Here is a 26,419-nt window from a genome sequence, read left to right as displayed (position 1 = left end):
GAGCGTCCCTGATGGCCTGAGGGGATGCCTCCAGCTACCAGAAGAATGCACTCAACACTATAAATTTCCCTCGAGGCACTGCTTTAGCTGCATCTCCCAAATTTCCACGCAGTGTGTTTTCTTAACTATCATCTAGTTGGAAATACCTTCCCATTTCCTTTCTGATTGCTTGTGTGGCCCCGTGCGTTATTTTGAAATGTGATGCTGGCATAAGAGACACAGTGTAGCAGGTCTGGCCATGGTATCTGAGGTAGCTGTCTTCTGGGCCTTTGTTACCTGAAACATTTCATACTTCGTGCTGTCTTCATGAGAAGAAATCAACACACGCTCACTCTAGAAGCTCCATCGGATGACTCTTCCCCTCTCAGGTCACCGCATACTTGAACTGGCTCGTTCGGATGTCGTCCGAGATGGAGACCAACATCGTGGCCGTGGAGAGACTCAAGGAATATTCGGAAACTGAGAAGGAGGTAAGGCAGGCCCCTGGGCTGACCTCTTGAGCGTGATCTTCGGTGTAACTTGGCTCAGAGGAATCCTCTGAACCCCAGCATGTGCCTTCCGCAGGCAGCCTCCACCTGACCAAAAGGAAAAACAACCCTCTGTTACTTGTTACGTGTTTTAAATGGGGACTTACCTTACACAAAAGGAATCATACTCATTTTCTCTTCAGGTGTAAAAGTTAAGTACAAGTGAGTCGTTTAAAACTATCAGATATCAGTAACAAGAGAATCAGTATATGGATATTGCAAAAATTATGCTATTGTTGGTAAGGAGTTTACCGAAGTTTGGGAAACCCTGCAGTTATTTAACCCAAGTCCTTATTTTATGGATGGAGGAAAAGAGCATGTAGTGAGGGACGATGGCTGGTCTGAGGTCACATTCATGGTCAGCAGGACAGCTGGGAGTAGGACCCAAGGCTTTGGTGTCACGTTGCCCCTAATAACTGCCTTATTCTGTCTGCACGCCATCTCTGAATAGCAGGAGTAGTGTTAATGACAATAGCAGTAATGCCTGGAGATACCTCCATCTCCACCACCACCAATAATCATAGGGACACACACGTTGTGCCCTTGTGCGGTGTCAGGCCCTGGACTAGACACTCTGTGTAGAATAATCCATTTATCCTTTCACACCCTTGTAACTCACCTTCTACTATCAGCCCCATTTTGCAGGTGAGGAAACAGACACAGAGAGGATGAGTTACTTGCCTAAGATCACATGGGCTTCCCTGTAGCTCAGACATGAAGAATCTGCCTGCAGTGCAGGAGACGGGGTTTGATCCCTGGTTAGGAAGATCCCTTGGATAAGGGAATGGCAGCCCACTCCAGTGTCCTTGCCTGGAGAATCCCATGGACAGAGGAGCCTGGTGGGCTACAGTGCACGGAGTCACAAAGAGTCGGACACGACTGGGTGACTATCACTGCATTCCAAGAAAATGCCCCTCGGGAATGAAACTAAAGTGACCCTGGTTAGACTCGGACTTAGGGATTTACTGAAGTGACCTCTGCCAAGTCCTTTAATTCGGTGAACCAGGGCCCGCCTCATCAGAGAGCGTTCTTCAGAATGGTGTGAGTGCCCCCTGTGGAAATACGAGCATATTACACCAGCAGGTTCCCACCCTACCTTGATTTATTTATTTATTTATATCAGCTTTTGAGGTATAATCTATATGCCATGCAGTTCACTCATTTAAAGTGTGAAATTCAGTTTTTTATTTTTAAAAATACTGTACTTATTTTCTCTACTTTTAATTATATATTTTTATAGTTTTAGAATAAGAGCAAATTTGAAAAATACAAGAGAAGGATCAACCAGAGTCTTCCCACTATTAAAATATATCTGTTTACTTATGTGTTTGTATATATTACATATGATACATATTTACAGGTATAAATTTCACCCATTTCTCTCTGGTCGCCTCTGTGTTCTTATGGCAGCGTCTCCTTATTTATATGAGATGTGTAAAGAAATTAACGTAAGAAGTTTATGGGGAAGGAAGGATGGAAGTTCTCTGTCATTGTCCTCTCCATTCCTCTCCTTCCCTGGAGAGTCCTGAGCCTAGCCCAGAGCATATCCAGGTGTAGACCTCAGGAAATGTGAGCTGAATGAAGTAGCTTTTCAGAAATAGGGGCTGTGTGACTCCTGGCAAGTTGCTTTCACTCTCTGTATTTCAGTTTCCTCGTGTGTAAACTGGGGATAGGAAGGGACTCTGCTCTTGGGATTGTAGTGAGGATTAAAGGAGGTAATGTGATAGAGTGACCTTTAAGTGTTGGCTGCTGCTTTTACTGTCACCCTCCAGGCCTTCAAAGCCTTCGGAGTAGCTCACCTTTAGCGTTGCGTCTGTCTAAAGGAGACCGCTCATGCATTGATTCAGTCCATGAATGTTTATTGAGCACCTACTACGTGCTCTGGGCTCTGGGATGTAGCAGTGAACAAATAAAAGAACCTCTTTTCATAGAGGAGCTATTCCAGTGGTGTAGGTGACAGAATAAACAAATACTTGCTTAAAATGCCAGAAGGTGGTAAGTGCTCTCAAAGAGAATGGACACAGGGAATGTGAGAGAAGAGGGGCCCAGGGATAGGAGGGTGGTTGCATTAACCTGGGATCCACAGCAGTCAAGCACGCCGAAGGGGTAGTTTGGCAAAGAATGTTCCAGGCAGAAGAAGCCACAAGCGCAGAGGCCCAGAAGCGGCACACGTGGGTGTGTTTAGGGAACAGTCCAGAAGTCAGTGCCCGGAGCAGTGAGGCAGTGAGTGGGAAGGAGGGGGCCGTGAGGTCAGAGGAGTCATGCAGGCCGCTCACGTGGAGCCCTGGGGCACGTGAGACGAACTTCAGACTCCTCACACCCACCCACCGCCCACTGTCATTGCAGGCTCCCTGGCAAATTGAGGATATGACACCGCCCAGCAACTGGCCACAGGTGGGCCGAGTGGAGTTCCGGGACTACAGCCTGCGGTACCGAGATGACCTGGACTTGGTTCTGAAGCACATCAACGTCACCATCGATGGCGGGGAGAAGGTGGGTGCCCCTCAACCCCCACCCATCTGGGGGGGCACAGGTTGCCACCAGGCTGTCCCTGCCCCCAAACCACAGGGTGGAGGGGGTGGGACTTTGGCAGTAAAATCTGCTCAGAGCGTCCCAATGGGGCTGCAGACTGGTAGCCCAGGAACCAGAGGAGATACGTTTTGGAAAAAATTTAATTGCCAATACTGAAAAATCTGGAATGTTTTATGTTAAAAAAAAAATCCATTTCCTGCTTTTCTTGAAAGAGCAGAACTTCTGGCAGCACCAGGCCCATCCTCCCTGCCTGGCTCTTTCTAGATAAGACGTGAGCCTCCCAGTTCACTGACCAATCCCTTCCTCCCCTTTTCATGTGCCCCCTTGGCCCCTAGGCCTCTAGAATAGAAAGATGTCCTCCTCACTACTAGGGACGGCTCAAGGGTATCACTGCTCCTAGAAGACGTCCTTGCCCTGAGACCCTCAGACCCTCCTGAGGAATCAGACCAAGCATCTTTCTGGCCATTTGCCAGAGGCCAATGTTTCTTTCTTCTCTGAACATGGAGGAGTTGTTAAACGCCCTACCATGAGGCCCAGAATGTTCCGTTCCCATGAGAGAGTTTCTCCAACTTGTAACAAGAGGAGGAACAGAGTGGGCGGTGTTCTCATGGAGGCTTTCTGGCTTATGTTCCATAATGAGGCTGCCCTGTGAGTTGCCGTCCGAGGGCGGAGGAGCCTGCCTCTCCGGAGCCCAGATGAGAAGGGGAGAGTTCTGCCTGGAACGTCAGTCATTAGCCATTAAGTGGGGAGCCCAGTTCCCTCGAGAGGATAAGTGGAGGCCAGGTCATACCCGTGACCTCTCTGCTCACTCAGCTGGGATACAGGGGCATCTTCCTGAACCTTTGAGATATTCCAGCGCCTCAGGATGGGGGAAACTCACCATCATAGAACTGAAAAACCATTTGATTGTTACTTAATATTATCTTGAGTTGCAAATAACTTATTAAAGGAGCCGATTATAATTTTAATTTCTAAAAAGAGCTGGCAGAGAGAAGGAAGTCCTTCGTGACCTTTGCCCAAAACAGCCCCTAAAGGAATGTCTCTGGAAGCTGCTGAGGGGAGTGGATATAGTGGGAGGAGGGTGGGTCGACCAGATGACTGAACTGCTCAGTGGCTGGTACTTAAGGATGCTGAGGGGTGGGAGGTAAGCCCAGATACCAGCATTCCCACTTCTCCTGGGCCCTTCCTGCCCCACAGGTTGGCATCGTGGGGCGGACAGGAGCCGGGAAGTCATCCCTAACCCTGGGCTTGTTTCGGATCAACGAGTCAGCCGAGGGAGAGATCATCATTGATGACATCAACATTGCCAAGATCGGCCTGCACGACCTCCGCTTCAAGATCACCATCATCCCCCAGGTGGGCAAGGTCACACTGAAAGTATTACGCGTGTGTGTTTTCGTAACAGATGGACATTTGTTCCTACTTTGTGATTTTCATGACTTTTTACTGAAATTATGCTGTTTCTTCATGGAATCTCCCCTTCGCATATAAATAACAGGGAGAATTAAGTAGGTTTCATTCATTCCTTCACTCCTGCCCCCCAGTAGGCAGTGTCTTAAGCATCTCACAGCATCCAGTTAAGACACTGGCTTCTCTGCAGGACAGGAATCTCTTACCCTCCCTCCCAAGAACTAGGTGAGAATGATGAATTTTCTAGACTGATTCCTGTAGGTGGTGATTGCATAATATGTTGCCTTTTAGTGTTGTGTTGCCATAAATTTCTTCTCAGATTCTTATCTGGAGGCAGGAGACGGAGGGGAATCCATGTACCTTGCAATTAGGAATTGCCCTAATCTGCATGCTGGTTCTTGCTTCCAGAAAGTTCCCAACACGTTTGTGTACCGAATGCTCCGGGAAATCTGACGAGAAAGAAATCTGTTTTATTTCCCTTAACTTAGAGTTTTCCAAATTTTTTTTCCCCATCATTGACATCTTCAGAAGTGGTGATTCGGAGGAACTCCAGAACCCCATTTTGAACAATTCTGGCAAGAACTTTCCACATCCCACCTGTTTGCCCCACCCATGTCCAACCGTGTCTTGAGCCTCACGCGTCTGCTGTCTTCCCTCCAAACAGGACCCCGTTTTGTTTTCGGGTTCCCTCCGCATGAACCTGGACCCATTCAGCCAGTACTCGGATGAAGAAGTCTGGACGTCCCTGGAGCTGGCCCACCTGAAGGGCTTCGTGTCGGCCCTTCCCGATAAACTGAACCACGAGTGCGCGGAAGGCGGGGAGAACCTGAGGTAGGCGAGGGTGATGCCCAGCCGGGCCTCTTCATCACCTCTGTTGGGGCGTTGGGTAGGTCCTGTCTATTTGCATCAGGTTCAGACCTGGGCTTGAGTTCCAACTCTGCCGTGTGAGCCATTTGTCTCTTAACCTCTTGGGCCTCAAGTTTCAGTATATAATGAGTTTCATTCTGGGCTCATTTTTACCGTGAAGTGTAACCAGGATGATTCCAACAGCTCTTTTCTCACACCAGGTCCATTCAGTGGAGAGTGAAGTTACATTTTGGAAAGGCTTCTCTCCCAGTCAGTAAATAGCCCTGCTCTGAGCCCTCCCTTCCCCCACCCATGGCCCCAGCTGCCTGGCCCTTCTGCCAGGCTCCACCCAGGATCCAGCAACTAAAGCAGTAATGCCTGGCACAGCAGGGATCCTGTGCCTCTCGCACTGCATCCATCACCATGACAACCAAGCACCAACCCTCAGGTGTGCTCACCAAGAGCCGCGGACACTCACACACGGGGCGGCCAGCCAGGCGGCTCTGCTAGTCTTGGCTCACCCACGTGGGTGGGGGCCGCTGGCTGCAGGCGGATATTGTAGCTGGCCTCCCCTGGGGCCGTTAGGCTCTGCCCCGTGTGTCCGTCCTTCCCTGGCAGACCAGCCCAGGCAGGTTGTCACGGTGATGGCAGAAGTGCAGGCGTGAACGCACCCTGGTGTGCATCTCCGTTCCAAGCCTCTAGGTTTGCCAGCATCCCAGTGGCCAAAGCCAGGCACAAGGTCAAGTCCAGAGTCCACTGAGAGAGGCCCTGCAGAAGGCACAGATATGGGGCCAGTTTGCTAATTGTTACACTCGCTATACTGAACTGATCAGATATCTTGGCTATCACCTCTGAGCTCTGTGTTGAGAATGAATCTGAGACTGCTTCTAGCTCAACAGGAAGACCGTTCTGATCGACTAGTGATGGCTGATGTGGGCGAGGATGTAGGGGGTGGAAGTGCCCTCCTGGTCTGAGCCGCAGATAGGGTCTCCTCTCCCTCCTCTCAGCTCAGGCCTGGGCTCAGCGTCAGGGGTGGTTTTGACACTCATTTCCTGATCTTTCTCTCCTGGTCAAGCGTTGGGCAGCGCCAGCTTGTGTGCCTGGCCCGGGCTCTGCTGAGGAAGACGAAGATCCTCGTGTTGGACGAGGCCACGGCGGCCGTGGACCTGGAAACGGACGACCTCATTCAGTCCACCATCCGGACGCAATTTGATGACTGTACCGTCCTCACCATCGCTCACCGGCTCAACACCATCATGGACTACACAAGGTGACGCCCTTGGCACAGAAGGCCTCCAGGCCTCACGGTCCACCCCACCCACCCCGTTCACCCACTCATTCATTCATTCATGCAACACTGACCTTATGCCTCGTGACAGCCCCGGTGTCTCTTTGTCCTGGTTAGTACCAGACATTTTTGACATCGCTCAGTCAAAAGTTAACACATGTGTGGATTGTCTGCCACATTCCTGGCCTTGTTCCAGGCACTGGGGACCGAACTGGGAGCTGTCACACAAGGAGCCTGCCTGAGGGACCTTACGGATTAGTTGGGGGCTGGGTGCAGAGATAGACAATAAACACAGCAACAAATAAAAGCGAATTGTGCTGGGAGGGAAATACACAAGGCAATAAGAGAGTACTGAAGGTTACATCACAGGACATTGACTAGAACTGGGGTTGAGGACAGGCAGCCAAGTGGCCAGCTACTGCAGCAGTCCTGGTAGGGGGTGTTAGGGGTCTGACCCAAAGCAGGGACTTGCCCAGGTAAACTCCTGGGGCACGAGGTGCCAGCCCCTCCCCCACGCCTCACGTCTGCGTCCCTCCCTTGCAGGGTGATCGTCCTGGACAAAGGGGAGATCCTGGAGTGGGGCTCCCCCTCCGACCTCCTGCAGCGGAGAGGTCTCTTCTACAGCATGGCCAAAGATGCTGGCTTGGTGTGAGCCCGGAGCGGGTGCAGCTGGTCAGAACTGCAGGGCCGACCTGCCAGCAATCAGGGATGAGTCAGCATCCTTGGGAACCCAAGTCTCTCATAGACTGAAACCAAAAAAAAATGAAAACCCCCAAAACCAAAACCCACACAGAGTAGCCGCCGTCTGGCCCCTTGCCTGGAACTGGCCATGAGGAAACGGGAGAGACGCTGGGATGCAGTCCCCCCCAACAGTGCACACGCCATTGGCTCTGTTATTCCCCCGCAGATGCACACACGTTCTCACGCCCCCGGGAGGGCATGCGTGTTCTCCTTGCTCTGTGGGGACGTTTGGGCTGCCAGACTTCCAGAGAAATCAGTTGCGTAAAATCTGCTAGTGACCAAATCCAGCCAACTGCCTCAGGTCTCTCCAGCCGAAGTCTGTGGATTCTGCGCCTTGGAGAAGCTCGCTGGTCCCCGGCACCTCTCCGTCCTTGCCTGGCTCTCCCCACATGCTTGTCTCCCCAAGGCTGCAGTTGGAGGTGAGGGGCCGGGTGAAGCTCACACTCACCCTTGGGCAGTGTCCCAAGGACCACTGATGGCCCTCTCACCAGCCATCTGGTCTACCAGGTGCTCAGACGGTGGGAACCAGCCTCCCAGCCCTGCCTCCAACAGGACTTGCTGCACTGGCCAGAGGCAGCTTTGTCTCCCGGCGCTTCTTGTTGGCTGGACTCCAGGTGACCGGCCCTGGAGCTCCAGGCTGGGGGACGCCTCTCAGTGCCGGCTTCCCCCCTTGGCTGCTCACCTCCTTACCCACCGCAGTCTTTGCCTTCCTCCCTCTGTCTTTTTACTCACAGCTAGAATGGGTTTACGCCTCCAGGTGCCCGAGAATGAAAATCTGCTCACAGTTACGAAGCGTTCTAAGCCAAGAGCCCTGGTCCCTCCAGGTGGGAGCAGCTGGTACTGAAAAGAGCCCCGTGAGTCCCCTCCTTGTTCTTAGATTTCAGTTTCTCACCGGGGGCTACTGGTTCACCGTCAAGGCCGGCACGGTGGATAACTTGACTTACGGTTACTGAGTCTCTTCTGAGACGAGAAAAGGACCTTTTCACAAGTGTCAGTGATTTTCTTTTTCTTTTTTAAGAGTACTGCTCCAGGGAGCTAAACAGTCTCAAGACTTTAATTTCTTGGGAGGAAGCATTGGGCCGAGGAGCAGCATCCCAGGGAATGGCCAGATTGGCCCCGCATCTGGAGGTTGGGACCTGTCTTCTCAGCCCTGTAGGTCCCTCGATTGGAGACCAAAGTGAGACCCAAAAAGCAGAGAGAGGTTGCTATTCATGCTCGCTATGTGAATTACATTGCTGACTTCAAACCAGAGAAGCATCTTTCTCCTTTTAGGTGGAAATATATATTTATTTTTTGTAAGTTAAACCTTTCTTTCACATTAGATAAACCAAGTGTTTCTTGGGGATTTTTTTGTAATGACTTACACTGGAAACGTGAACATTTGCAAATGATTTGCAGTAAAAAAAAAAATATTTTATTTCTTTCTAAACGACTGTTCAATTTTCTTTCTAGTGAGGATTCCTGCTCTCTCTCCAACAGTCAGGATAGGGCACTTTCTCGTCTGCTGCTGTCCTTTCTTCTTGGCAAGTGTGTTGTTTCTAGCGGGAGCTCTTGGAATTGGGAACCTAGAGGTTAAGAAGCAGGTGGGGTTTGGTGGGGACTCAGTGTGGCATGGTGGACAGACTTGAGTCCTGCCCTCATCCTCTGCAGGCTGTGTGACCCTGGGCAAGTCACTTAGTCTTCATGCCTCAGTTGCCTCATCTGTAAAATGGGGCTGATCATACCTGCCTCCTGGGCTTGCTTTGAAGATGAACACAGATGTGGGTGTTACGTGCATGGCCCAGGTCGGGTTCTAAGACATAGGCAAGGCAAGCATCATGTGTGGCAAGAATTTCTCTTGGGAGCTTCCCTGGTGGTCCTGTGGTTAAGAATCTGCCTTCCAATGGAACGCATTCCCCCCTACCCCCGCATGACGGTGTCCCACTCCCTCCAGGCTGCCTTGCCGGAGGGGCTGGGGGGGGCGGGGGGTAGAGATGCTCAAGGAAAAGCAGCTGCAAGGTTGTCACCCTTAGAATGAGAGGCATGTGTGAGAGCCTGGTGAGGGATTGATTTTAGATGTTCGTGTGTTTGTCTCAGTGCCTGATGCTGAGTGTTAAAATCCCGGGTCAGATCCCACATGGCCATGGGACCCGCGTGTGCCTGTGGGTATGTTGTGGTTAAAGTTCACCCACTTGATGAAGAGGGGCAGGTGCAACATTAACCCTGAAGAAGGGGAGGAGGGGGCCCTGCACACCTGCTCTTCCAGGTGAGCGCCTCAGTGCCGTGGAAGGAGAAGGGGGACCCAACTTGGTTGTGCATCTGCTGCGTGTCAGGTCTGGAGTCAGTGCTTTGCACAGCTCTCCCCTGGAAAGGGAACCTGGCCCAGAGAGGAGCCCCAGGCTCACCTGCCTGCTCACCTCGCTGCTGTTCTTCCAACCTCAGGGTCCTCCCTCTTCCCCCAGCTGTTGGCATCTCCTGCTCTCTTCCCTGTTTGACAGTGGCAGCTCTGTGCGAGCAGGGCTGTAATCTATTCCTTGCTGAACGCCCACTTCTAGAGGAGGCTAGTTCATTCTCTGAACTGGGTCTGAGCCCAGAGTGGGTCCTGGAACTTGCCCTTCCAGAGTCACAGCCTCCTTACTGGTAGGTCTGGGATCCTCGTATCCACCTGACCAAGTGGTTGTGAGGATGAAAACAGATTGGGGTAAAGCACCCAGCATACGCCTAGCCCTTAGGATGCCTTCATATGTGGTGATACCATTCGTGCATTCAAGCATCTGTCTGTCCATCCATCCACCTATTCACCTTTCCCTCCATCCATCCAGTCATACAGTCGGTATATGTTGACCCCTCCTATATGCTGTGTACTGTGCTGGGGCCAGGGAAAGCACAGCCAACACAAATGCACCGATCTCCCTTCTCTGCCCAAGAAGAAGATCCCTTTCCCATGGGAGGGATTCTGGAGTGGAACTTGGCTCTTATCCGTGAGCTGATGTTAGAGAAGTGTGCGGAGAGGTGTGCGGCAGTACTTAGGTCATGGGCTCTGGAGCCAGCCTGCCTGGATTCAAATCTCAACTTAGGCTCTATTTTGCTCATCTGTAAAAGGGGCCTCATGATACTGCCTTCCTCAGCAAAGCATCCTAGGAAGGCGCGGGGTGACATAACTTCCCTTTCCAGTTGTGAGGATTAACTGGGCAACAGGCATTTAGAGCTGGGCTGTGTGTTGGCAGTGACCAGTGGGACTCGGGTGAGGTTAAAGGACCTACTGAGAGAGGCACTGACCAAGGAAGGTCTGTACGTGGCTTTCCTGCCTCTTCACTGTCTCTGCCTGCCAGCCAGGCGCTGCTGGCAGGACCCATGGCAGGGGGATTAATGGCCCGGGTGGCCGGCAGGCTGGTGTCCAAGGAGCCATGGGGTGCGCCCGACAGCAGTCTTGTTAGCAGGCTTTCGAGGGTGCTGGTTCCATGGCCCACACTCGGCTTCCTGGCAAAACACTCCCCTCCATGAAGGAGGCTCTTGTGGCCCTGGAATGACTTCAAGGGAGAGTGCCAACCGCACAGCTGCTGCCCATGGGGGCTCTCCCGGGGCGGCAGGTGGCTCAGCTCCAGGCAGAGACACAGGCAGTGCTGTCTGGTCCCTTCCTGCATGTCACCGCATCTTGCAGTTGGATGGATACCCACTTGAGATGACATGGACTTTGGCGTTAGGCCCAGGGGCAAATGCCTGCTTTGCCACTTCCCAGCTGGGTGAGCCTTGCCAGGTCACGTACACTCCCCGAGCCTCAGTTTCTTCATCTGCACAATGGAGCTAAATCACTAATAATGACGACATTTGGCTGGCATGATGGGCAGGCAAGAGATGCCAACACCCACCTCATTTTGAAGTTGTCAAAATGAACTTCTGGTCACATCCTGAAAAGGGGGAGGTAGCAGCTGGGTTTAGATTACTCTGGGCTGAAAATCTTAGGTCAAGATGGACCCCATGAGCTGGGTGGGACAGGCAGGCTGTGTCCTGGCAAGTAGGTGGGTGTCGACAGTCTCCTCTGACACACTAACACAGCCAGTGCCCAAGTATTGGTGGATTATTGATGATGCCAGGGATCAGTGACTCAGTGGGCAGTCACCGTTTCATCACAACTAGAGGAGAGGGTGCTACTGGCTTCGAGTGGGTGGAGGCCAGGGATATTGCTGACCATCCTACACAGGGGGCACAGGACATCCCTGACCTTGGCCTTCCAACAGCATCTCCCCCCTGGCACTTGGTAGGCAGAAGTGTAACCAGAAATGCCCTGGGTGTTCCAACTGCTGCTGGGGCAGAACTTGGTTTTTGATAAACAAATGGATGAAACGTTCCAAATCCTGAGCAAATTCTCCCGGTGAGGCCCAGGAGACCTGGCTCCTTGCATCTCGGTTTTGGAACTGAACTGCGTGCTGGGTTTTTGCCTAGAGAGGGCTGTGCCTTGTGTGGGTTGTGGTTTGTGCATCTGTTCAGACAAGACAAGATACTCTCAGGAGCTCAAGGGTGAGGATGGAGCAGTGGTTCTCAGTCCTGGCTACACATTGAAATCACATGGGCTGGGGACCACACCAGTGATTACGGGGGTGGGAGGGAGGTGGGTGTGGTTACAAAACGGCAACTTGAGGGGTCTATGTGGAGATGGAAGTGGGCAGCATCCCAACTGTGGCGGGTACAGGAAGTTGTATGGGTGATGCAATTGCATAGAAAGTAAACACATACACAGTACAAGTAAAACTGGGAATCTGAACAGGATCTGTGGGTTGTACCAATGTCAATTTCCTGGTTGTGATATTGAGCTATTGTCTTTTAAGATGTTACTGTTGGCTTCATAGGTGAATTCTATCAAACATACTATACCTATCCTTCTCAAGCTCTTCCAAAAAACTGAAGAGGAGGGAACACTCTGAAAGACATTCTATGAAGCCATCATCACCCTGATACCAAAACCAGACAAAGACACCACCAAAAAAGAAAATGATGGGCCAATATCTTTCATGAATATAGATGCAAAAATTCTCAACAAAATATAAGTAAACTGAATCCAACAACACATAAAAAGATCATACACCACAACCAAGTGGGATTTATCCTAAGTTCACAAGGGTGGTTCAACATACATAACCAATGTGATACACCATGTAAATGAAAGATAAAAACCACATAATCACCTCAATAGATGCAGAAAAAGCATTTGACAAAATGCCATTCATAAGAAAAATTCTTGTCAAAGTGGGTACTGAGGGAACATATCTCAAGATAATAAAAGTCATTTATGACAAACCCACAGCTGACAGAATACTTGGAAAGCCTTTCTGCTAAAGTCCAGAATAAGACAAGGATGCCCACTCTTAGCTCTTCTGTTCAAGATAGTACTGGGACTCCTATTCACAGTAATCAGACAAGAAAAAGAAGAAATGAATCCAAATTGGAAGGGAAGAGGTAAAATTGTCATTATATGCAGATGATATGCAACTGTATATAGAAAACCCTAAAGACTCCACACAAAACCTACTAGAACTGATAAATTCAGCAAGATAGCAGGATACAAGATTAACATACAGAAATCTGTTGCATTTCTTTACACCAACAATGAAACGTCAGAAGGGGAATGTAAAAAAAAAACTTTCAAAATTGCAGCCCCCCAAATAATTAGGAATAAAGCTCATATTGCTGAGAACTCTAAGACATTAATAAAGGAAATTTGTGGTGCTGGAGAAGACTCTTGAGAGTCCCTTGGACTGCAAGGAGATCAAACCAGTCAATCCTAACTGGAAATCAACTCTGAATATTCATCGGAAGGACTGATGCTGAAGCTCCAATACTTTGGCCACCTGATTTGAAGAGCCAGCTCTTTAGAAAAGACCCTGATGTTGGGAAAGATTGAAGGCAAAAGGAGAAGGGGGCAGCAGAGGATGATACGGTTGGAAAGCATTAATGACTCAATGGACATGAATTTGAGCAAACTCTGGGACATAGTGAAGGACAGAGAAGCCTGGCATGCTGCCTGGTGTTGCAAAGAGTCTGACACGACTGAGTGACTGAATAACAACAACAAAGATGGTTCAAAGAAATAGATACTCCATGCTCTTGAACTGGAAGAATTAATATTGTTAAAATAGTCATATTTTATGACTATTTTTGATGTATTTATAGCACAGGGAAACTATATTTAATATCCTATAATCATAATGGAAAAGAATATTAAAAATAATATATATATGTATAATCACTTTGCTATACAGTAGTAATTATCACAACATTGTCAATCAGCTACACTTAAAATAGAAAGATGTTACTATTAGTGGGGAAGGGGTATACAGGAGCTCTCTGGACTATATTTTTTTTTACTGCTTGTCAATCTGCAATCATCTCAAAATAGAAGGGGTACTCTGTAAAAGGTACACACACCATTGTTCCAGTCCCAGGGATTCTGATTTCATTGGTCTGTGGTAGAGCCTGGGCACAGGCAGGTTTGGGGGTCCTCAGTTGAGTCCAGTGGGGCAGCCAGGGCAGAGAGCTGCTGTTGACTTTGGTTCTGGGATAGAAGGGGTTGGATGGGCCCTGATCGGGCCGACCTATGGGATGGCTGTGTCCTCCTGGCTCTGGAATGATATGGCACTTTCTCCTCCCAGAGAGTAGAAAGGAGTCTAGACTCAGTTCCACGGGGCCACTGATGACCCCAGGTCAGCACGTCTCCAGGGCTTGGCAGAATCTCCGGGTTGGTGGGGCCAGAGGAGGATGGAGGGGCCACGCTCAGACCAGGCCTGACTCCTGCGCCAGCCTGTAAAACAGGCCCTTCTGGGCCAGCAGCTGGGCTGGGCTGCCACTCTCTGCCACCTGCCCCTCGTCCATGACCAGAACCCTGCAGGGGAGAGAGAGACAGGCAGCTCCTTAGACTCCAGCCCACGGACTCAGTTGCTCTGAATGCCCAGCATGTCTGCTCTGAGAGAGTCTGGCCTTCTATGTAGCTTCTTGACCCTGATGACCCAGTTGGAAGCATCTGCTGGACATGTGTCCTCGGGCTCATCCTTCCCTTGTGGGCATCAGTCTTGCCATCTGTACAATGGGCACTTGTATTCCACAGCCCTTCTGGCTCTAAACCCTGATGCCTTCCTCTGCTTGCAGGAGTGCCAGCTACATGGAGTGGGGTGGGGGGGGCTTACCTGGCACAGTCCAGCACGGAGCGCAGGCGGTGGGCAATAAGCAGTACTGTGCACTGCGCAAACCAGCTCCCCAGGGCAGCTTGCATCTGGCGCTCGGTCCCTGGGTCCACAGCAGCCGTGGCCTCGTCCAGAATGAGGATCTGGGTTTTCCGGAGAAGGGCACGTGCCAGACACAGGAGCTGCTTCTGGCCCACGCTGGGAAGGAGTGGGACAGTCAGGCCAGATGTCTGCAGGTCAAGACTGACCTGCAAGGCGTGCCCACAAGTGTCCCCACTCCCCACGGCAGCCACAGGAGCGAGGGAGGTGTGTCCCTACTTGTGGGTCCCCTTGTCTATAGGAATCCTCATCCTGCCATTTTTGGCAGAGTGACATTAGGCAAGTCATACAAAGCCTCTGTGCCTCAGTCTCCCCATCTGTGGAATGGCTATTTATATCTCTATTCTACGGTCTTCACTGTGTGCCAGACATACCCCGTGTGCTGGTGGATACTGACTCATCTCATGGAGACCACAAAGGTGGGTGTTACGTTACAGAATCCTTCCTCACTAGGTTGTAAGGACGAGCTAAATCACGTAAAAGCCGTGATCATCACAGAGTAAGTCCTTCTTTTACCCCAATTACAGATAAGGAAGTTGAGGGTCAAGGACATGCAGTTACTGAGCTCCCAGAGCCTGGAGGGGCTGTTTCCTGCCATGTTCAGCTTCTACTCTGAGTGAACCCTTTAGGGAACCAGGACTGACTGGCCTTGTGCGTGTCAGGTGCCTGGACCTTGCTCCAGATTCACCACTTAAAAGCCAGGCAAGTTGGTAAGTCTCAAGCCTCGGATTCCAACTCTGTGAAATGGGATTAGTGAGACTGTAGCTTTGAGTATTAAAATGAATAGTGAAATGAATATTTCTTACACACCAGGCACTGTGTCAACAACTTTACATGTATTGTTCAATCCTTTCATGGGTAGGCAGGTTCTAATTATTATTCCCATTTTGCAGACAGGAAATTGAAACACAGGGGATTAAATAGCTTGCCCAAGGTCCTCCACTTATGTCTATGCTCTTGACCACCAAGCTCTGCTGTCCCTCTACTGCCATTACCACCCATGGGCCCTTACCCTAACACCTTCTGGGTCAGGCGGGTTGAAGAATCCAGAGTGTCTTGTTTTCTAACAAGGCACACACCTGCACATCTATGTTCACAGCAGCACTATTGACAGTCGCCAAAATGTAGAAACAACCCAAGCATCCATCAGTGGATAAATGGATAAGAAAAATGTGATCTATTCATACAACAGAATATTATTCTGCCTTAAAAAGGAGGAAATCTGGCACTTGTTACATCATGGATGAACCTGGAGGATATTACGCTATGTGTGATAAGATAGTCACAGGAAGACAAGTTCTATAATATTCTACTTGCTAGGTACTTAGAATAGGGAAACAGGGCCCCAGATGGTGGTCCAAGATGACAACGGGAGAACATACTCACACTTCTTTTCCTGACTGGACCTGTCAAGTTCATGCTTCATTTACATTTGCACGACGTCCTCCTCTCAGCCCCTGCCCTGATTGGTCTTGGCTTATGCCTCATTTGCATAAGAAATTGGAGCCCAGAGGGAAAACACAACCCCTTCCCTGATTGGTTTTGGGCTCATGACTCATTTGCATGGGGCACAACCAATCAAGCCCCAGGAACCACCAAAGAGGAAATAACAAGAGATATATAAAGGAAAACTGAGACAAGACCATTCTTATGGGGGTTGATCTGCTCTCCTGTCTTGAGAGAGTCCTACTTGCTTAATAAATCTTGCCTGCTTGAGCTGTCCTGGTCTGTCATTTCAATTCTTTGCTATGACAAGACAAGAACCAAGCGAGAAGAATTGATCCAATATACTTAAATGAAGTACCAAGAATTATCAAACCCAGTGAAACAAAGTTAAAGGGGGCCAGAGGGAGGGAAGAATACAGAATTGCTGTTTAACGGCTACAGAGTTTCCATTTCACAAAATGAAAAAGTTGTGGAGGCACAATGATGTAAATGTACTTAACACTACGAACTGAACACTAAAACATAGTTAAGATGGTAAACTTTATGTTATGTGTATTTTACTACAATTTCTTAAAGCTTTTAAAGGCATACGTCATATGTTACTTAACAATCCCAGTGAGAATGGGGTTAGCGTCCAATATCAAACACAGTATTTTTGTAGCAAAATAAATGCTGAGTGAGAAAAATAAAGACATAAACTGCCTTGGGTCAGTAGAGGTTGGCTTTTGCCACCAAAGAAATTTAGAAACAAATTTAGGAAAGAGAAACTTGATACTCAGAGATTGTGTTAGAGTTGGAATTGCTTATGAGGGATGGGATTTGTACTGAAGTTACAAACAGAACAGGGTTGACAATCCTATATGATAATCCTATGGAGGTGACTTCCAGGGCATATTACCCTGGTGTGGGGACACTGGCCACACCTGCCTCTCCCCCAGCACCTCACAAAGCCTGGCTGGCTGGGGCGACCCTACCTCAGGTTGTTGCCTTGGTCGGTACACTCGTACTGCAGCTGGCCGGGCAGGCTGGCCACCGTGGCTCTGAGCTGCACCATCTCCAAGACCTCCCAGATGGCTTCATCCGTGTGCTCATGGAGCATGTCGAGGTTCATTCGCAGAGAGCCAGGGAACAAGATGGGATCCTGGCCAGGAGGGATAGCGGGTCAGAGCTGGGCCCAGTCACATCTCCCATCTCTGCCCGCCTCTCCCCAGGCCTCACCTGGGGGATGATGGTGATCCTGGACCTCAATGTGTGCAGCCCCACTTGGGCGATGGGGACCCCGTCGATCCAGATCCCACCCTCAGCCGCCTCCACGAGCCGCAGCAGGCCCCTGGCCAGGGAGGACTTTCCGGCCCCTGTCCTGCCAACGATGCCCACCTGCCAGGGGATGGGATGGCATGGCCTGTTCCAACCAGTCCTGGCCAGAAGGCAGGCCACAGAGGGTTCCTGGACATATCTTTGCTAGATGTTTACCCTGCACCCAAGATCCATCCATCTATCCACCATCCTTTGTGCATCCATCCTTCTATCTGCCAATCTGTCCTTCCATCTGTCCACCTGTCCATATACCCCTTCATCAATCCATCCAACCGTCTGTGTGTTCTCCTCTATCTTTCCCTCATCCTGATATATCTCTCACATCTTTTCATTCATTTCCCCACCCTTCCTTCTGCTCCTTCATCCCTCCATCCTTTCCTATCCTTTCATCCACACCACTCCATCATCCTCATCTTCCATTCCATGTCATCTATTTCTGTCCCATCTTTCTATTAGTCCCCCTTCCTCCTATCCCTCCCTCCCTCACTCTTCCTTCCAACCACACTCTGATCCTTTCATCTGTCCATCCTTCCTTCCATACACCATCCTTCAATGCATACTTTCTTCCATCTCTCCTTTCACTCCATCCTATTCATCCATCCATCCTTCCATCCATGCCTCTTCCTTCCTTCCATCCAGCCCCCAACCCCAGCCATCCATCCTTCATCCTTCCATCTGCCAGCCCATCTTTTAATCCATCCCCCATCCTTCATTGACATTTCGTGGGGGAACAACACTGTTTAATAAATGAATGAAGCATCTGTGTCACCCACTGTATAACAGGCACTCTTTAAGGCACCAGGAATACAGAAATTAAGGAGTCCCTGCCCCAAAGGGCTCACCATCTGGTCTTGGAAATAGCACCCTTGAGTAAACTTAATTTTAACACAGTGTGATGAACAAGCCCTCTCTGTAATCAAGCTCTGGCCCTGCAGCAATGGAGGTAAGCACGGAGCTGCTGTTCATGTTGCCTGGGATGGAGGTTGATCAGAGAAGGCTTCATGGAGGAAGGGATACTTGAGTGGAATCTCAAAGGATAAGCAGGAGTTCAGGGAGGGAGAAGATTCCAGCTGAATGATACCAAGTACCAGACTGTAACCTCTCCAAGGGCACCACCATGTACGCATCCGGCCTAGAGGCCACTGCTCCACAAATGTTGCCTAATCCCTTGTAGGATAATGACTGAAGTGGATAGCTGGGTAGGGCCTTGAATGCCAAGCTCAGGAGTTTGGGTTTTACCAGAAGGACATGAGGAGGGAGGAAGGTGTGGAGCAGGGAAATGACGTGCTCAAATCAAGATCACAGGAAAACAGGTTGGAGGTTGTGAAACAGGAGGTTAGGGGGCCTGGAGCAGTTGGGAGGAGGGCAGAAAGAAAGTGCCACTGTGTGGGGTGGGTAGAGAAGAATTCAGGGATTCAATGAAGCAGCCTGACTAGGCATCTGTAAATGGAATGATGCTAGGCTTGATGTTGGAGTAACAATGCAAATAATCATGAATAAAAAAGAATTAGTAAACACTTTTATAGCACTTGCTATGTGCCAGGTAGGCACTGCTCCATTCAGTTTCTATGTATTAACCCAGTTAAATTTCTCAACAACTCTATGAGATTGACATTATTATTCCCATTATTACTGATGAGAAAACTGAGACCAAAGCATGCAGTGACTTGCTCAAGGTCAGCCATAGCAAAGCCAGAAACTGAGCCCATGCGAACTGGATAATACGTGGAACATTCAACACAGCACCCACCATATAATAGGTGTTCAACTAATGACAGAGGAAAAAGAAAGAAGTTGGGGAGATGCTTCATTATCTGAGACATCAAGAAGGTGAGTAGTTTCACCAAGACGGAAGCTGGTCTGGGGAAGATGGTAAGTTCCACTGAGGGAGTGGTGGGTCTGGAGACTGGGGACCTGAGATGGGGAGGGAAGGAGGGAGCTGGTGCTAAGGACCTGGACCCTGGGGTGATGCCCAGCCTGGCCACCATGAGGAGGAAGTTGTAGGTGAGCCGCTCACCTTCTCTCCTGCGTGGATCTTGAAGGACACGCCCCGCACGGCCAGCGGGAGCTCAGGTTGGTATCTCAGCCCAAAATCCTGGAACTCAATCTGCCCCTTATGAGGCCAGGGGGGCCGGGCTGCACAGGTAAGCAGCTTCCAGGGACCCTGAGGCAGGAGGGGACACTGGGTCAGGGGAGCCTTTCTCCAGGTTTCTCATGAAATGGCCTACCTCTCTGGTCCTCAGTTTCCCCCTCTGTAAAATGGGCATGCACGTGAAGTCACTTTAGTCACATCTGACTCTTTGCAACCCCACAGACTATAGCCCGCCAGGCTCCTCTGTCCATGGGATTCTCCAGGCAAGAATACTGGAGCGGGCTGCCATGCCCTCCTTCAGGGGAGCTTCCTGACCCAGGGATTGAACCCGTGTTGATCACGTCTCCTGCACTGCCAGGTGGATTCTTTACCCAGTGGTGCCACCTGGGAAGCCCCATAAAGTGGGCATATTTATTGCTATTCTACAGGGTTCTTATGGGGCATGGAATATAGCAAGGCTAAAAACAAATAATATCGAGTATTGTGAAAATTATAATGGTGTTGGGTACTCTTTAAATTATCATTATTAGCCAGTATTAACTGTCAAATAATATTCTTTCACTAATAGAGGTAGATACTCTCCTTTTTTCTTAATGAAAAGGGCAACTCTGTGCCGTGTGGTGACCAGTGCTGCCATACACTATTCCTGTGATATTGAACAGGTCACTCCACTCTCTTGAGCCTTGACTTTCCCATCCATGAAATGGGGCTAATTAGAGCAGTGGACACGTGTTGCGTATTTACCGTGTGTTGGACCTGGTGTGAAGTCCTTTATGGTGGGATGACTGCCTAGCACACCAGAACTGTTAGGCTGCTGCTGTTTCTCTTCTGTTCCTACACTGCTGCCATTATGTTTCAGGAAAACCAACCCCATGGACTGTAGCCCACCAGGCTCCTCTGTCCATGTAATTCCCCAGGCAAGAATACTGGAGTGCGTTGCCATTTCCTTTTCCAGGGGATCTTCCCAATCCAGGGATCAAACCCAGGTTTCCCACACACTGCAGGGAGATTCTTTACCATCTGAATCACCAGCGAAGCCTCCAACTATCATGTTACTATCATGCTATTGATGTTTCTGTAATGTTGCCATCATGTTACTATCATGCTGCTACTCATGGTCCCCTGTCATTCAGAGTGCCCTGCTGTGCCCAAGCTAGGAAGCAGAAGAACCAGGGTTTGACCTTGTTCCAGACCCTACCCTCTTAACTATGACTGCCACCTTGGCTGTGACTCTGGTCTACAGCGGTGGGGGCTCTGAAGCCGGCGGCAGATGTCAACCTGGGTCTGCCGTCCTCTGCTGTGAAGCCCAGATGGGACCCGCTACCCCCGCCCCACCTCCCGCCCATCACCTCCTTGGGCGTCTGGGCATAGTCCTTCAATCTCTCCACCGACACAATGCTGCTCTCCAGGTCTGTCCAGCTGCGAACGGCCCACTGCAGCGTCTGGGTCACCTGGTGCGAGAAGACCCCTCAGGACAGCTTCAGCAAGACTACCCCGTAGGTGAGGCAGGGGCTGGGAGGTGGGATCCGGGGCAGACAAGGGGGCAGTTTGACTGTAGCCACAAGGATCCCTCTTTCCCTTTAGTTGAACTGGAGTATGCGGACCAGAAACGAGCCCTCAGACATCAGCTTGTCCAATCCTTTTTGAAGCAGGTAGGGAGACAGGACCAGAGAGGGTACACAGCCCTCCCAAGGACACCCAGCAGGACCCAGGCCCGCTGACTTCCATTCAGAGAGGGCTCTCTCCACTGATTTCCTGTCACACTGGGAAGCACACCGAGGTCCTTACCAGGGCCCACTTGCCCTGTCTGCTCCAGCCCTGCCCCGACCCCTCCCCAACCTCACTTCCCTCTAATCTTGCCCTCAAACACTCCCTCCAGCCACACCAGCTTTTGTGCTGTTTCTCTAACACCAGTCACACCTCTCCCCCTATGCCGGGGCCTTGCCTCCTGCTGATTCCACAGCAGGACCACTGTCCACTTCCCTTCCCCATCATCCCACTGAGAGCCACAGATCTCAGGCCCCCTCCTCAGAGAAGCCTTCTGGACCATGCAACAGAAAAGCACCTTCCCGTCAGTCAGGCTCCATCCTCTTACTCGCTGCATCCTTAAGATAGTTGCCTCAACTATAAAATGAGGACAATAACAGGACTCCTGATGGGGCCGCGGGCAGCACTGAATGAGCTAGTGTTTATAAAACTCTGAGAACAATGTCTCATTCATAGTGAATGCTACTTGCGTATGCAAGTGTGTTTATATATATATATATATTTTTTTTTTTTTTTTTTCTTCCCTGAGAAGTGAAAATAGTGAAAGTGTTAGTTGCTCAGTCATGTCTGACTCTTTGTGACTCACAGACTGGAGCCCGCCAGGCTCCTCTGTCCATGGGATTCTCCAGGCAAGAATACTGGAGTGGGTTGCCATTCCCTTCTCCAGGGGATCATCCTGACCCAGGGGTCAAACCCAGGTCTCCTGCATTGCAGGCGGATTCTTTACTGTCTGAGTCACCAGGGAAGCCATCCTTTACAGATGTCATAACCTGACACTAGATATTGTTATTAAGAGTTAACAAAATATTAACAACACACTGGAAATGGACTCTATATACGTTATCTCAATGAATCTTTACAACATCTGGAAGGAAGGGGTTACTGCCCATTTTTTGGAGGGGCACACTGAGGCTCCAAGAGGGAAGAAGAGTCTTGCCCGAGGTCCAGCCTCGGCTCTTGCAGAGCCGTGTTTTCCTCACTGGCTGGTAGGCTGGACTTGGGTCTTTGAAGGTCCCCCTGGCAGGGGTCCACGTCCACTCTGCCCACAGCCCAGAGCCCAGGTAGGGGGGTGTCTGGAGTACCTGGAGGGCGGCTGAGACAGAGAAGCCCACAAGGCCGGGGCTGAGGTGGGCCTTGCTCAGCACTGCGCACAGGGCGGCCACGAACACCAGCCCATTCCCCACCAGCTCCAGGTTGGCAGCGAGCCACCTGCGAAGGGACAAATAAAAGTGGGGTCAGTGGGGGCCTTCTGTGGGACCTGCTTCCCTGGGCACAAGGGCTGTGCCAGTTCAAGTGCCCACAGGGTCCCGGCTACGATCTCCTCCACACCCAGGTCCCACTCGAGCTCAGAGGGTGGGGGAGGCCCAGGCTGCCCCGTCTCGCCTGTGCCCAGCTCAGGACCCAGCACACAGTAGGTGCTCAAGTAAGCTCTGCTTTCTGTCCCCGGGCCATGGCGAGCCACATCCCCTGTGTTCCCCCTGCCTGAACCCCACCTCCATCTTCACCTGACCAACATCCTACCCTCACACGAGTCAGCTCAGATATCACCTCCTCGGAGAGCCCTTCGGACCACTCCTTCCTTCTACCACTCTCGAAAACTAAACTAATCTGTCCTTGACTGTCGGCCTCCATCAGCAGACTGTGAGCTCCATGAGGGCAGCAACTTCATCTCGTTCACGGCTCTGTCCCCACCGAGAACCCAGCACAGGATCCGGCACATAGTAGGTGCTCAACAAATATATATAGAGTGGCTGAAGAAATACGCACCCCTTTTATTGCATTCCTGCTCTACCATTCATTCATTCAGCAGATGCGAATTAGGCACCTACTGTGTGTCACACATGCAGAAGATGCTGGGGACGAGATAAAAAACCCTGTCTTCAGGGAGCTCTGGGTTTCACTGCACATAACACCTAGTCCTCCTAACAACACCACAATGGGGAGACTCTTGTCCCCAATGGACAGATGAGGACACGGGGGTTCAGAGGGTCCAAGTCCACACACATAATAAACACAGTAATTTGAAGCCACATCTGCCTGATTGAGGATCTGCCACTTCCTAGCTGGCTGACCTTGGGGGAGTCCCTTCACTTCTGTCCTCCCTGGCTTACCCATCTGTGGGATGAAATAATATCTGGCTTATTACAGTTGAGAGGGTTAAATAAGATACACCTGCCATATATGGTACAGAAATTGACCTCTGGACAAAGTAGGTGCTCCCTAAATGTTTGTAAGGATCCTCCTCCCCGGGCAAGGACCCCAGGAAGGGGCCATGGCAGGTCCCCCAGAAGGCAGATAGAGTTGAGACACTACCCACAGCTACAGAGCTTCATAGCCAGCCCCAGCTGGCTGGGGACCTGGGCAGAAAATAGGAAGGAACTGACATTTACTGAATTCACATCCGTTATGTGCTTGCCTTTCTTCACACTCTGGCATCACACTGCCTGGATTCAAATCCCGATTCCACCACATATTTGCTTTGTGGCCCTAAGCAAGTTCCTAAATCTCTCTGTGCCTAAGATTTATCCTCTGTAAAAGAGTCTCTGTCTGGTGGCATTCCTATAAGATTAAATCAGTTAACCCACAGAGGATGCTCAGGACTGTGCTGGGCATGTGGTGAGCACGTTACAAGTATTAGCTATGAGTATATTTGTTTAATCTCAACAGCCACTCCATGAGTCCAAATCCACTTTGACGAATGAGGCTCAGAGAGGTTATGTGACTTGCCCAAGATCACCCAGCTAGCAAGTTGGAGAGCTGGGATTTGCACCCGTGTCTGTCTGTGCTCAAAGCTGGTGTTCTTACTCTTGCTTAGTACTGAAAGGAGGCTGAGGATGTTTATGTAGCTCCTTTGTCATCAAGGCAACAGAGTGTTCTTTCCTTTTTCTGACGTCTGTACCTCCTGCCCACCTGCTGCTGGGGAACCCCCAGGCCAATCTGCATCTGCTCATAGTGTGAGCCATGTGCACCCCTGGGATCTAGGCTCTGTTTACCCTCAACTCGCTGTGTGACCCTAGGCAGGCCACTTGACCTCTCTGGCCACACAGTATGACATTAGGTTTCATTCTCTCATTCTCAGCAGACACAGATGGATTATAGGGTCTTCTCTGACCCCTTCCTACCTGTCAGCCACCAGCCGTGGGAAACTGACTCTCTGGCTTTCATCCACGTGTGTGTCATTCTGAGCCACAAAGGGGCCCTGGACCCGGAAGGCCCTGACCACTGGTCCACCCTGGAATGTCTCAGCCACGTGAGAACACACATATGAGTATCTGGCTGACTCCAGGCGTCTGAGCTGGCACGAGCTGGCCACGTATAGGCTCTGAAGTGGGACAGCAGAGAAGTCACAAAGAGAGAGAGAGAGAGTCTGAGAAGCAGAGGGAGTTGTTACCGGCTTGCTGTGTGACCTTGGTTCAGCAGCTTCTCCTCTCTGGGCTCCAATGTCCTTGCAGAATCAGAGTTCCATGGGTCGTTTTAAAAATCACCTGGGAAGCTTCAAAAACTCCCAGTGCCTCACCCCAGCACTATTAAGTCAGAATTTCTGGCATCATCACCAGATGGCTTTGGAATTTTTAAAAAGCCTTCAAGTGAGTCTCAAGCACAGCCAGGGTGGAAAAACCACTAATCTGTTGTGCATGTCTCATTCTCAGCTCCAAGGCCAACTGCTTCACTTAGGGCCATTGTGGGAACAAAGCCACAACAGGCAAGGAAGGCAGATGGACAAGTCGAACGCATTCACTTAACTCGAGGATTACATGGCAGGTGCTGGGAACACAGTGATGCACAAACAATATATGTTGTTATCTGCTTTGACATTGGAAGTGTTGTATAGCTGGCAGGAGGAACCTGCCTTTGTTGATCACTGGGATGCATGCCAGGCTCTTTCCAAATACAGCTGACTCTTGAACAACATGGGTCTGAACTGCATGAGTTCACTTATTTGTGGATTTTTAGTAAATCTCAAAAGTCGATACTCAGAACGACACGATCCACGGTTGGCTGAATCTGTGGATATGAAGGAACTGTGTATACAGAGGACCGACTGTAACTTAAAAGCACATTTTCAATAACAAGGAGGGTTGGTGCCTCTAATCTCCATGTTGTTCAAGGGTGAACTGCAGTATTCAGTCATGGTGAGGTGGGCATTTGGAGGTAGGCATTGATGTGAATATGGAGGCAGTAAGCATTGTTCACAGAATATAGGTAAGGACACCAAGGACTCAGAAGGATGAAGAAGCGGTCCAAGCCTCTACAGCACACAAGTGCCAGGACCTGGATTCAAATCCATCTCTGCCCAACTCCAAAGCTTCAGACAGAGAAAGCAGTTCCTCCCCCAGCTCAAGAGGGTATAGAAAAGACTTGGGATAGTTGTGGAGGGAAGTGATAGCCATGGATATATTCTGGCTACAATGTTGTTTTTTTCTACTTCTGATTTTTGTCTGGCTACCAGGATTTTTTCTACTTCTGATTTCCTTGAGGGGGTGGGGGGGTTAGCTGTCAATAATGAGATCTGATCAAGGAGGTATTCACATGACACAGCCCTGCAAGGAAGAGTAAATTATTCCTCTGGTCACAGTGATGAGTTCAGGATGAACACATGCCCCATGAAGGACCAATTTGAATCTTCCCTGGAACTGATGTATGATTGCCAAGCTGAAGGTTGTGCTGGGGTTGCTGAGGTGGGAGGCTGTAAGTACAGGGTTGCCACAGGGCCATCAGACCTGCCCCCTGGAGAAGGTGTGTGTGCAAAATTAGGCCAAGCAGAGCTGAATAAGTGATCCTTAAATATTCGCATGGATTGGAATTACCTGGAACGTTCATTAAAATCCAGATTTCCAGGCCCCACCTCCATAGTATCTGAGTCAGGGGGTCTTGGATGGGGCCTGAGAAGGTGCATTTCTAACTAGTTCCCAGGTGAAACTGATGCTGCTGTTCTGATACCACACTTCGAGATCCACTAAGGAGTGACATGGAGTAACAGCACTCTGGGAACAGCTGATCCCCTACACCCTGGGAGCATAAGTCATTGAATTCGGTTCTTGTGTTTAAGCTAATTTAAGGTGGTCTCTGGTTTTAGCTACTGAAAGAGTCTAGCCTAATACAACAGTCTTCAAGAGCTTGCAATGCCTTCTTGGTTTCCAGATCACTGGAGAAGAGGAAGCCGATTTCGGCAGCAGCAAGATAAACTGTTAGATGTTAA

General features: G+C 50.1%; 2 protein-coding genes across 13 annotated transcripts in view; one reads left to right on the top strand and one right to left on the bottom strand.

The window, feature by feature from the left end:
* The window catches only part of ABCC1 (ATP binding cassette subfamily C member 1 (ABCC1 blood group)), a 149,859-nt gene extending 141,086 nt beyond the window's left edge, over positions 1-8,773 (top strand). For 9 of the 10 annotated variants that reach the window (XM_081556262.1, XM_081556260.1, XM_081556259.1 and 6 more), the window contains 6 exons: positions 369-470; positions 2,874-3,020; positions 4,257-4,415; positions 5,134-5,300; positions 6,391-6,585; positions 7,147-8,773. In XM_081556262.1, the coding sequence (XP_081412388.1) occupies positions 369-470; positions 2,874-3,020; positions 4,257-4,415; positions 5,134-5,300; positions 6,391-6,585; positions 7,147-7,255 (879 nt within the window). In that variant the 3' untranslated portion in view covers positions 7,256-8,773. The remainder of the gene's footprint in view (positions 1-368; positions 471-2,873; positions 3,021-4,256; positions 4,416-5,133; positions 5,301-6,390; positions 6,586-7,146) is intronic. The other variant, XR_014072939.1, reaches the window with a different exon arrangement.
* A 4,844-nt stretch (positions 8,774-13,617) lies between these two features.
* ABCC6 (ATP binding cassette subfamily C member 6) overlaps positions 13,618-26,419 on the bottom strand; it is a 61,252-nt gene continuing 48,450 nt past the window's right edge. For all 3 annotated transcript variants that reach the window (XM_081556263.1, XM_081556264.1, XM_081556265.1), the window contains 8 exons: positions 24,342-24,541; positions 22,302-22,428; positions 20,802-20,903; positions 19,378-19,524; positions 17,262-17,420; positions 17,018-17,184; positions 14,502-14,696; positions 13,618-14,200 (listed from right to left, as the gene is read on the bottom strand). In XM_081556263.1, the coding sequence (XP_081412389.1) occupies positions 14,092-14,200; positions 14,502-14,696; positions 17,018-17,184; positions 17,262-17,420; positions 19,378-19,524; positions 20,802-20,903; positions 22,302-22,428; positions 24,342-24,541 (1,206 nt within the window). In that variant the 3' untranslated portion in view covers positions 13,618-14,091. The remainder of the gene's footprint in view (positions 14,201-14,501; positions 14,697-17,017; positions 17,185-17,261; positions 17,421-19,377; positions 19,525-20,801; positions 20,904-22,301; positions 22,429-24,341; positions 24,542-26,419) is intronic.

This window comes from Giraffa tippelskirchi, chromosome 13 (genome assembly GCF_054371585.1).
Source record: "Giraffa tippelskirchi isolate mGirTip1 chromosome 13, T2T-mGirTip1v1.2.pri, whole genome shotgun sequence".
Taxonomy (NCBI): domain Eukaryota; kingdom Metazoa; phylum Chordata; class Mammalia; order Artiodactyla; family Giraffidae; genus Giraffa; species Giraffa tippelskirchi.
The sequence above is the reverse complement of the archived record's forward strand: the minus strand, read 5'-3'. Positions and strand labels throughout refer to the sequence as shown.